The 12,939-nt window shown below is 38.1% G+C and overlaps 1 protein-coding gene across 1 annotated transcript in view; it reads right to left on the bottom strand.

The window, feature by feature from the left end:
- The window catches only part of SCIN (scinderin), a 52,606-nt gene that overhangs the window by 35,753 nt on the left and 3,914 nt on the right, over positions 1 to 12,939 (bottom strand). The window contains exons 2-3 of the mRNA XM_048075408.2: positions 10,357 to 10,511; positions 9,198 to 9,359 (exon numbers count right to left, since the gene is read on the bottom strand). Coding sequence (XP_047931365.2) covers positions 9,198 to 9,359; positions 10,357 to 10,511 — 317 coding nt within the window. The remainder of the gene's footprint in view (positions 1 to 9,197; positions 9,360 to 10,356; positions 10,512 to 12,939) is intronic.

Here is a 12,939-nt window from a genome sequence, read left to right as displayed (position 1 = left end):
TTTGAGAATTTCACTACTCAAATTTACGTATTCTCTTCTTGGTCTATCTCCTAATCAAGCTTATTTGAAGTGTGAGAAAACAGGAGCCATTAGTGATATAACAGCAATAAATAGGAATTCTTTTTTTTCCACACTCTATAGAAGCAATAAGGAAGATGACAATGACATGTAGAGAATTAACTAGAGAGGTCAGGCAGATATTGCCTTATCTTAGTATGTATGCTGCAATTCATGGAGATTACTCATTCAGAAAGGTTAAAAGTTCAGTTTCAGTTGTATACATTAACCTTCTGTAGGTTTTTTGGTAACTGGCCATGCAATCTCAAACAAGTATTCTCATCTACAAAATGAACATTTACTGACCACACAGGATATTGTGAGACTTAAATTGTCACTGCAAATTACAAAGACCTTTAGTTCTCAGACAGTAAATTCACATTTTCCTTTCTTAGCATCTCTTAAAGGTCCCACTGCACAGCAAGTCCTGGCTACCCCCTATTCCATGTGCTCTCCAAGTTTGCCTTCAGTAAGCAAGTGACTAAACTGAGCTGTCAAAATCTATCAGCTTTATGCATCAAATCAGCCAGAGTAAGGAGAAAGGCCTTTAAAAATATACAGCAGTGGATTTCAGATTTTTTGATTTGCAGACATTGTTATTTTGCTTATGGATTCCACACCACTACACGAAAAAAAAATACAATAAATTTAATCCTACTGACAGTTACCTTAGTTAATTTCAGACCCCGTAATAACTTGCTACTTGACTACAGTTTCAAAGCTATTGCAAAAGAAATACTCCTCAAACTTTCCTCAGAATTCCCTTTGCATAAGATTTTGCTAAGTCTTCCATGGTAGACAATAAAATATACACAATTTCATTTTTAGTATATGCTTGTTTCAGTTTCCATGATTGGGCTGTGTATAACTTCTGACCTATAGAAATATTCTCACAAAATAGCATGGCCTAAATGTTTCTGTCCGTAAACCAAAATAAATATGAAATTTTATTAGTTTTTTATTTAGGTTTCTTTATCAAGAAACCTTGTGAAAATGAAACTTAGGTTTTCTCCTGCAGCATAAAAAATTGTCATCAACAAGCAGTGTCTGAAAACATCCTTGATCAGGAGTTCACATACCATTAAAGCTCCATCTTTCTTGGTTATTTAAAAAATGATTAAAAGAAGCTAGAGAAACAAGAAAGTATTTTCAGCATTTGAGAAAAAAGACAGTGTTCTTTAGTAACAAGATAAAAAGCTGAACCTCAGGTACTGAGCATGTAATTTAATAGAAGGAAGTGAGCAGCTTGAAGTCATAAAAGTATCCCAGAGTGCATAATATTTTACTATATTTACCACGAGCACTAAATAAATATGTAAAGTACCCAGTGCTACGAGCCTTCAGGAGCTTAGATTTACTTATCCTTTAATTCTAAAGTAAAATAACTTTCTCAATTATTTTTAAGTATCTTATTTTGAAGCCTCATGATAGAGGTTCAGGGGGATATTTATAAGATTGTCTTCCTGACAGTTTGCTCACTTCATTCTCTAAGCAAAATGGGTTTTAACATTTAATCTCAGAAAAAAAAGAAAGATGTTTAAAAGCTAGAGTCACTCTTGGCAAGGCTAATATTTAGATTTACCTAAATATATATCCAAAGTCAGCTAGCTATCTAACTACATCCAACATGCTACTGAGGTTTTGGCTTATATTTTATTATTATTCATGTATTTATTTAGACCTATGTATACATAAGAACTAAATAAGGGCTATAATGTAGCATTTACCTTTAGTTTCAGTGGCTTCACAATTTCTTAGCTGTACTATAAATTCACTATTTTTAGCTTTGTTTTGCAAGCCATATTTGGAATTGGCAGGCTGACAAAAATTGTTTCCAATAAAACGAAAATAGACTTCAAGTTTTCACTCATCTCAAAAGAAGAAAAGGAACTTCATTCATCAGTAATTCCTTTGCCAAGCCCAGTTTATTTTCAGAAGGTTGCACCAGTGGGTTTTTTTTTTTTTTTTTAATCTGTTTAACAGTGTTTAAGAGAGATGCTGTGGAAGAGAGCTATTCTGCTACCCAATATTGCTGGCAGTTGATACCAATACTCTACTTGATCACAGCTGGCCAGTCAGCAGCTCAGGGTGAGAAAGTGTTACCATGGCTCATCACAGTGACCGCCCCAGGGCTGCTGAGAGAGATCAGGAATGTATCAGGGTCTGTATCACACAGCAGTCATAGCAAGGTCTTCTGATCTGTGCATTTGGGTGACACATGGTTGGGTCTTCTCATAGTGCACAGTAGCACTGTAGAGTCAGAGCTTTTATTCCTGGTAGCTGCTGGGCTGCAGAGAGACCTTGGGCAAATAACACGAAATTTACACAGCGTGTTAAATGACCCAACACTTGGTTTCTATACAGAAACATGCTGCAGGGTGATTATGTATGGCTCGTGTAACTGAGTAATAGTACTTTGGCACTGTTCCCTGTATGCAGCATGACTGTGAAAGTGTATGTCCTGCTTCCTGCTCCAGCGCCAAATGGCATGTAGAGCAAGAGGAGGAAAAACAAAATTGCTTATTTCAAAAGTGATATAAAAAAGTTTTCCCCTCTAACACAGACACCTCTGTATTCAACTGGCAGCCTGCTCAGTTTGGAGGCAAGTGAAAACACTGTCTGTATCCCTGTGTCTTTTCTGTGAATCTTAGCAAGGATGAAGAAAGCAAAAGCCAGAAAGCTTACATCCATGAAAAATTTTCATTCTGGCTACAAACACATCCTGAACATACATGTTTTAATCCTATATCTTTGTTCAAATTCCCATGTCCACACTGTATTGCTGATTTGCATTCTCCTATGGGAAGATACATTACAAAGCTAAGTAAATTAAATAGGTTTCAAAATTAATTTCAAGGAAATTTGTTGTGAAACTTCAATTTTGGTAGGAAAAAAAAAAAGTCTAAAGATGTCTAAAATAGTTCCACAAACTCTAAAGTGTTAAAATAAAAAAATGAAGCTTTAAGGAAAGATTAAGTCAAGTATCACATGTCAGTGTGTCTCCATTCTTTGTTGGCAAGCCCTGATGTGTCCTAAACTCATCCACTTTTGCCTACTTCTACACTAGAACATGCTCCTAGAATGTAATTGCACATCAGTTAAATAAAAATACCACTCTTAGGAGTCAGCTAGATCTATACTGTGGATACTTGTTGGCATCCTGTACTTAACATCAGGATGATGTTTCTGTTTCTCTGAACTACATTAAGGTATAGAGACACAGATACAAAGAAGGGATTAGTGCAAATGAATGAGCACACTCAGCTGAAGTTTGTTGTTGTTTTTTTTTAATGTGGAACACCAGGCCACATTATCTTTACACCCACAACTCGTACAAAAGGGCTAAAATCAAGAAAAGTTTTGTGAAGTTATTGCCTTGATTCCTCTCTTGTCTTAGGTTTAGCTGCATATGTTTGTAGATAGAATCAGATCAAAGCCTGGGCAACTAACAACAAAGCTACTGCACTGGTTTCAGTTGGAAGAAAATCTGATGAAGCTTGTGAAGAATGATAGGTCAGGAGGAGAGGAGCAGTGGTGCAGGAGTGCCCAAAGTGGGTGGCACTCCTATTGAAAGTGGGTGAAAATATTGCAACATTGAGTGAGCCTATGATACCACTTCTAGAGAGGCAGAAAAAAAAAAAACAAGCAAAGCCTGAACACACATGAATATTGGCAAAGTTTTTCTGCGTATCTTATCATGCTTCTATGTTTATATCAGCTTAATTGGCTAGCACTCATCTGAGACTCCATTCATTCTTCATGTCATTAATAAACAGCTGTTTTGATAACACGAGTTCATTAAAGTTGAAACAATTCTTTCTATTGACATCTTTCCTTTTAATCCACTAAGTAACTAGACTAACAAAATGAGAACATGTAAATAGACTTGGAAAGCCATGTTTTTAAATTAATTGCACAGAACAGAAATGCTTCTAATTCCTTCAGTTCTCCTGAAAAGTAAAACATATGCACATTACCCTAGAGTCTGTAATTCAAACAATTTTTTTGGAAACTTTAAATGGAGAGCCCTGAAGCAGGAGTGTGAAACTTTTTTAACCAAAAACATGTGCTAGACTAAGAAAACAAAGTTCAAGTGGTGGGAAAAATAACTGAGTGGTTAAACTTCGAAGCGACTACAACACAGCACCTTTTTCACTGACTTTTTCAGGAATGGACATATATCAAAAAGAATGTTTGGATTGAACCAGTTTAATGTAGGCTTCTGGGTCAGTTTTCTCAATTTCTAAATACTATTCAATGTTTTTTCCTGTCTTGACTGTTGAATTCAAGATACAGGCAGGGAAAAAAAAAATAACCATTTCAAATCTACATCAAATCTGCCTTTCATTTGTCGAAGCTGCAATATAGTGAACCACTGAAAGTTGTGGAGTTTTGATAATCCAAAACAAACTCTGAATTCCTTCAGTCAGAATGCTGCCGAGGCCACCGTGAGCCCAGCCCTAGTATAATTACAATAGCACCTTTGTAATCAGTCTAGGAGTCTCCCACTTGGTTCAACTGGAACAAATCGTCAGGATAAAAATAAGCCAGATGTACCACAGGCATACACCTACTACATTCATTTTTCCTCTCACACTTGTTTTACTAGCTTGTTCCAGGAATATTTATTGCCACACCATAGTGTGTTAAAGGGTAAGTAACAGGAGTATATTCATTCTGAGTACCAGCAGCTCAAGCAGCAGGGGATCTGGATTTTCTACATCATCATGAAGTAAACTAACCTAACTGAATCATGAGTCTGAATGTATTAGAAGTCGTCTGAGTCTTAATGACGGTCTCTGTTTCAGCCACTTTCCTGCATACAAGTGGGTGTGGAAAGGGAAGAAAGCTTTCTAGTCCCTAGAAAGGAAGGGAACTACAAACTCTGAACACTAACTGAAGAAATAAAACGGCTTAGTATTCATTTTTCTCCATCTGATGAGTTTGGGACTATAACTTAACTTCCAGAATGCTGGAGGTTAAATTACTGAAACTAAAAATAATTGCTTCACAGATTTATAGAAAAACATGGCATGCCTGCTTACTAAGCTACACTGTGTAGTTACAAGCATATTTTTAACCTGTAAATAAGCCCATTTAGTTTAGTTCTTCAAGCTCTGCTACTTGTTTAGCATTTCCCTGCTCCCCTGAGCAAAATTCTAACTTTCAGCTTGGTGAAACTGACAAAGAAGTTAGTTGTAGGAGAAACATAACACAGAAAGGACATGACTAGTTGGACATGACAGGTCCAAGGAAAGCAACTAGGAAGAGAAACTTACAGTGATGAACTCCCACATGCAAGAATCTGCTCTTTCAGTCATTTATTCCCAAACAGCAACTGTTATAAAGCAGTAAGTATGCTGACTAAACTGCTTTCTTAAAGGAAAAGAAAAGCCACCTAGAAGAGATAGTGCAGGCAAGAGGAGATTACAGAAGAAAGTAGAACAGTTCGTAAATTTGCAATGTGATACTGAATCATACCCCATCGTCATAACCCTCAAACAATTACATCCTCTTGATTTTTACTGTTAGAAAGCAGAAGTTAATTTTATTCTTGTAAATGTTTTGATCTATAGCAAGTTCATAGTTTTTATGAAAAGCAATTGCCGCACAAAAGAGGTCTGTACATTATTATTAACATTTCATCAAGTGTCTCTATGGAAGATAAGATGGCTCTTACACTTGACATACCTATGATGTCAGGAGGTCAAGTAGAAGCATACTGATGAATACATAACAAATTGATTCATTCTCATACTTTTGTTTTTGATATCATAATTCTCACTTTTAATTTACACAGCCCTTGAGAGGTCATGCACATTGTTGCACCGTACTTTAAGCATCCTGCAGGCTCTTGAATTTCAAAACAGCAATCTCCTGGCTGTTATGAATTGGTTTATAAGCACCACCATAGTAATGGGAAGGATGGACAACTGAATGCAGTTTACACTTAACACCAGGTATAGTTATCACCTAGCCTTCTGCATTCTGCCTTTGGGAAAGAAACTAGATCAGGTCCCAATCTCAGAACTGCTTGGTACTTTTCACCCCACCAGCACCCTTATTTTAAGGACTGCCTCCTCTTTTTTTCTAAGATGCTAAGTGGCACGCAGCCCTCTTCCTAATCCCTGTAGTCACTTGGCATGTACAAAGCCTTCTCAGCAACTGCCCTGTACTTGTCTTGCCTGTCCTAAAGGCACAGGAGCCGAACCTTCCCAGGTTCATAGCCCACAGTACCTATAGCCATTGCCTTCCTTCCTGTCAAAGACAGCATTTTCTCTGCCATCTGAAGCTGTTTTCTGCTCCAGCCTCAGTTCACAGTAGGCAAGATAATACCTGGGCAGGATAATTTTAAGCTCTGAAAGTGGGGTTTAGTAAGCAACGTATCTAGGCATGAAATAACCAGCAGAAACTGAACTGTGAACATGTGAAACCATCTGGAAATGCACAGATGCTTTCAACTTAAGGAATTATCACCAGGAGGGAAGACTTAGCAGCCAATAATAGTTTTATTCATGATTATTACCTTCTTAATTTTCCCTTACCTGTTCAAACATGAGGTTTAACATACTGCAGTAATTGAGCTCAATGGGAAAACAAATGACTTTTTATTATATAAGTGGCTTGATGAAATGCAACAGGAAATGGACTACATGGGTAGTTTTGCAGTGCCATGGAGACCATCCTTCTTGTTAGCTAAGAGATTAAGAAAAGTACATCTTGCAAGTTCATCTTATTTGACATACTACAATATTTTGATAGTAAGAGCACTGACAATAAGCTCATTACTTTAAGCAGTTACTGTCCATTATTCTAACAGTGATTCAGCAGTGCCCTGAGAAATCCCAAGACTCAAGAGCAACCTTAATAAAGATTCATTTTATTTCTATTAATAATCTACTTGTTCCATTTTTTTTTTTAAAGGACCCCTTGATTAAAAGCTCCTTTAAAGACTCTCCCACTTACAATGGGCCTCTAGTCATGGAAAATTTCAATCTGAAATACAGTTATGTCAGCTTGAAATATAATTCTGAGAAAAATACACTGTCACAGTGGAAATCTGGAGAAATAGGTGTAGTATAAAACTTGCTTTACATTCACTTCAGCTTTACTTTCACACCTTCATCTTAAAGTATCAGACATTGCCATTTCCTCTCAAGAAAGTTCTGGTTTACAAATAACCTATAATGAAATTACTGCAAATGGGTGCCGAAACACCTTTTTCTTAACTTGTTTATACATCCAAGAAAGCCTATGTCCCTTATACCACTGGCATTGCAAGACCAAGAACTGTTATCAGTCGTGTGCTTTAACTGATTCCCCATAATCTGGTAAAGATCTAAACATTGTTCACATCTAATCTTTCTTCCTACAAAGGCACAGGGCTGCACTGCAGCTTAACCTCTATCTCGTCAGTCAGGAAATCAGAAACCAGTGGTGTTGCACTAAAAAAGGAAAAGGCTCACAATGTACATTCAGCATTAGAAACCCAGAATGTAAAGCCTTTTTACATTTATATTGATAGTGACAGTGCTCTCCTCTCAGCAGGTCTCATCAAGCTATACATCTGACACCTCTACATACCCATGGTGCACTTCAGTGTCTTCGACATGTCTGCAGTGGGACTTCAGTAATTACTTTGGGTGAACTGGGTTAACTCTAGCACAGTAAGGGCCTGGAGAAGTCGAACTGAAGCACACCTGCTTCCACATGATGTCTGTAGGAGGGTAACTCCAAACCAGAAAACTCAAGCCCTGTGATAGCCTGCCTGCAAAAGCAGCATTTTCTGTTGACAGCTAATTCCAACTTTCCCATCTCCCACAGATTAACTCTTAAACATTATCTATTATGTGTCTCTTCTTCACATCCTTACTACAGTGAAACATTTAGAGGTAACATTTTGGATACTGATCACTTGGCTCTATCAGGTGCTCAAACCACACCATCATAGGAGGGATGGAATAGTGTTAGGATAATACTGGTTGCTGTGCTATCTGAAGGCTAAGCGTGATAAAAATGTAACAGAATCAATATGGCCACGTGATACCAATATCTTCAGTTGTCACATCAGGGGATGCTTTGCAGAAAAAGCAGAAATTACAACATGAGTTTAGAAGAGCTCTCTTTTCAGTAAGCTAAGGAACTCTTATCAAACCTTGCTGAAGTAGCTGACCACTTCCTTGTGAAGCAATAAAACCAAGAAGATCAACTGCAGTTGCTACCCTGCAGATAAACTATTTCATAGACTCATTAAGGTTAGAAATGAAAGATGATCTTGGAGATCTTTTCCTATATTTTATACATGTCAGTATATCAGGCATGAGAATAATTTCAATTCAATAACTGGTGTCTAAAGAGTGAGGAGTACATACCAGACTCTACTTTTAGTATCCAAAAGTTAGCATGAATTTTAAGGTGACAGTACTATACTCTCAGTCATCTGAAGCAAACGGTTATCTTCTCTGACCTGTCCATACACTCCCACACTAAGCCTCTCCCACACTGAGCCTAATTGCTTTCAGCAGAAAGCCTTGCAGTATGGGGCTGCTTCTCAATACTGTCTTGTTTCTTGAGATCACTACTCCAGATAGAAGTAATATCTTGAAATACTAAAGTAGTTTTACAACACATTTTATGACAAGTTGTTATGATAACATATCTTGCAGCTGTTTCTTTAATGTGAATTAAAATTTTTAAAATATGATGAAATGTTTATTTTTAGGGAAAAGTCCAAGTTGCATTCTGTTCTGAACCCTAGCACTGATCCCATTGGTAGATAGTGCCAAAGTCAGAAAGGACTTACTATGAACAGCTTAAGGTTAAAACAGTTAAAAACAAACAAAAAAAAAACATACACACACACACAAATAAAAATAATAAAAAAAACACCTCAGTGCCTTGAGTGGGAAAAAAACTGTTTCTTGAATGATAGCCTGTGCATGCTTCAGAAATCATTTAGGGCAGTTTTGAACTTTGAAAGTGTTGTGACAATATAACTGATTTCCTAAAGCAGAGGTTTTTTGGTCATTTTGGGTGAGTGACAAATCAGTTGTGCATTTCAGGGTATTATTCAGACTTTCAAAAGGATGCTGCATCTCCTACTTTCCAGTATGCATTGCATTGCTTTAGGAATGACTTACAGTTCCAAGGTCGATAATGAAACAATCTCCTTTGTTGAAGCTGGTCCAAGCCAGGGGGACTTCTGTGGCTCTTACAACTCTCCGGCCCTTAACATGCAGAAGCCTCTGGGCACTCAGATCATTAGTAACAACGTGATTAAATCCAGAGGCGACACCACCTGCCTGAATAGAAAACAAAGCAGGAAGCTTTACTTCAGCTTGATTCTCCAGACTTACCATTTTGCTGAGAAGCTAGAAAGGAAGAAGTGTTTGCAGTGAGAGGGAAGCCAGAATTATATACTGTTTTAATAGTGCTGACCACAGACCAGACAGACATGGGGAACACCTCTGCAGCTGAACTCTCAGGTCTGAGCCTTTATCTGCAGGAAGAGATATCACCCTCCTTCAAAGGTGTTTCATATGAATGGGGAAAGGGAAAGCACCTCCTCCTACATCATTCAGAAGATGCAGTAATCCTAAACCACCCTGTTAGGACAAAAGGCAGTACATTATCAAATAAGGACTGAGCGAAAGCAGAGGAATATCCAGTCCTGTACAGATTTTCGCAACTTAAATCTCAGCGGTCTGTGACAAAGTGAAAAAGGCTGTCACTAGAGTATTTTAAAATACAAGATTTTCATGAAAAGCATGAGATTTTGCCGGCTACCTTAAAGGGAAAAAACATTTAGTAGGACTATAAAAGCTTTCTGTACAGCATAATCATCATTTTTAGGCAAAAATGAGGTTTTGGTCTTTCCCACTGTTAATGTTTTGAAGCACTTAAGCACACTGGGTTCTGCATTTGAACTAAGTTACTCAGGCTGCAGCATGGAAACTGTTTCTGCAAGACAGATGACCTGCTAAACAGAGTCCCTACTGTGAGCTCCCTCAGTCACAAGAATATGAAACTTCATGATAGTTTGACTGTGGGGCATGGATAGCATGTCTGAGACAGGTTTGCAGTATCAGAAGGGGCACTGAAACAAACTGATGCTCTCTATGTAAATACTGGGACTCCTACAGCTTTGGATAGGCAGTTCAGACCTAAAACCACTAAGCATTAATAATTTTTAAACTTCCAGTAACAAATACAAAGCAGAAGATTTGATTTTACTGGGGGTGTGGGGGTGGATGATGTTACATATATTTTTAGAAGACATTTTGACAGGTGGCTCTTTACCTTGTATTTAATTCCTCCTTTGAAATAGCTCACAAACTCAGTAGACTCATATCCTTGTATTTCTCTGCACTGCACAGGCTTTCCTCCTAAATAATCATCCAGTTGAACAGTGAAGATAGCTGCAGCTGTGCTTTCATCTTGGGTACATTCTTTCCCTGAAATAAAACATGATGAAGATGAAATACGTTCAAAAAGAATCAATATAACTTTGAATTCTGTGACAATCAAGCACTGCCTTCAGCAGGAATGTGTTGCAATAAGGCACTGCATCATAACCTTCTTCACCAAACATGTTCAACCATGCCATTTCTTAAAAATTTCAACTGTCTTTATAAGAAAAGGAGGTGAAAAATAGCCAAGTCCATTTAATCTCCATCTCTGAGTAACAGCATGTTTTAATTAAGTGAATTTAGCATGACAAGTGTCTGTGGTAGATTTTGGACTTTAAGTGCAAAGACCAAGAAAGGTCACATCAAAAAATTGATTAGATAGTAAATGATATAGTTTATATGAGAAACAACTTGCCAAACCATAGATAGAGTTAAAGTAACTCCTGAGAGCAGTCCTATTAACACTATAAAATGCAAGCAAAGGTATTTTGCTAAGATATCTTCTGTTAGGTCACCTGGTACAACTAGGAAAGAGAAAAACAGCTTTGGGTTACAGATAGTCACTTCATCAGATCACAGTTTTTAATTATTAGCCTCTTCCCAGAGATGTGGCAAAATGGCCACCTTACCTACCATGATGGTGGCCTAATTACACTACAAAGCAGAGTGTGTATTAGAACAAAACTTCCAGCATGGGCCAATACATTTTGATGCATGTTTTCAGCATTCGATTGTTTCAAGAAGATTGCTGGGAGGATCTAGTCTCAAGAAATGGGCTTCTCTTGAGAACTTTTGAAGAGTAGGGTTTTCTATGGAGTTTTTATTTTTCTTTTGGGTATAGCAATGAAGAAGCTGCTATATGAGCACCAGTTCTCAGTACTAGGAAAGGATAAAACATGGGGAGGGGACAGGGCTACCCAAGGTGAATCACTGACATAGCTGGCCCACCTTTGCAAGTGCCACAAGACAACTCCTCTTCACCCACCAATGCCTCTGCTTCTCCCAGGAAGAGTGTGGCCACCACCAGTGCGGCTTTCGTAGTGACACAAATGCAATGGAAGTCTCAGTATGAAAGCAGCAAGGATGAAGTAGGGAAAGGATGCCAAAGAATAAGAGGCATAGGAAAGAGAAGAGCATGAAGTCTGCCCAAAGAAGGTAAAAAAATTATGGAAGGCAGGACATAATACAAGAACTAAAAAAAAATCTCCATCACTTAGCAATAGCATGTTGCTACACAACAAGTTCTCTGTCAGACCAGGGTGCCTCAAGATTGCTGGTAAAGTGGGGTTTTTTGTTTGGTTGGTTTTTAATATATTTATTCATGTCCACTAGGACTAGATCCCTATATCCTTCAGATTTATTGCTTGCAATTACACAACAGGGTTCAGGGTTCAAGAAAAATGGTTTGGGAACAATGTTAGAGATAAGAATCATTACCAAGCTCAGTCTCAGTTGCTGTGCAATAAAACAGTCAATGAAAACCTGTTTAAAAAAAATCCAGTGAGCATCAATCCAAATGTGGGTTTTTCTAGCTGCATGGAAAACAGATTTATCTTACAGTTTAAGGCACAAACAGCTATATAAAATCCACAGACTAGTTTCTGGTTCAATAGATCTTATCACTTAATCTCTGAGAACAAGGGTTAAAAATAGCAGAGAAACACCATGCATGATTTCAAGTGGGCTACAGCCAGTCTTACTCGCACAGGTAGCCTCATGACAGGGCAGCTCACGCTGTTTCCACTTGGGACAGCTTCAAGTCTAGACAGCTCCCTTCAGGTAGGAATTGTATGTGCTCATCATCACATACTCTCAGTCAGGCTCACTTCAGGAAGAGTCATAGCAGCATGCTAATAACAGTAATAGCCCTAGTCAAATAAGTTTTTAGAAACAAACCTGAAAGATTCAAACTGTCGAACCCCTAAAGCCGTGTCTCTGGCAGAGCTATGTGCAGAAGTGGTTGTCACAAAGCGTGGACAGTCTGCTTGCAGAGCTAGCACAGGCTTTGCATTGAGCAGAAGATGGATCAGTAGCTAGCTACTAACACACTTCTCAAGTGCCAGCACAGAAATCCAAGCCAGGCTCTCAGCAAAGTTCAGAATGGATACAGCTGCCACAGACACAGATCCACACTGACTGCTTGGCCACGCTAGCATCACTGCAGCACCTGTTAGCAGAAAAGCGCTGCTGCCCGTAGGTGTAGTTTTAGGGTACACAGGCACAAGTTTCGCCAAGCCAAAAGCTGTGAAGGGAAGTTAAGTAAAATTACATCATATTTGAAGTTTCTTTTCCTAAAACAAACCCTCTTATGGACACGAGTGACCAAATAAACATCCTTTTATACAAACATATAGTGCACTTGTATGTTTTGTGCAAAAAGTAATAACTGAGTAAATATTAGATGACAAAAAACAGATTGAACAAGGATTTGTGACTCCTTATGACTCTGATTGTAGGTAGCATCCAGGCACAG

Source organism: Anser cygnoides, chromosome 2 (genome assembly GCF_040182565.1).
Source record: "Anser cygnoides isolate HZ-2024a breed goose chromosome 2, Taihu_goose_T2T_genome, whole genome shotgun sequence".
Lineage (NCBI taxonomy): Eukaryota > Metazoa > Chordata > Aves > Anseriformes > Anatidae > Anser > Anser cygnoides.
This window is presented reverse-complemented; position numbering and strand designations above follow the sequence as displayed.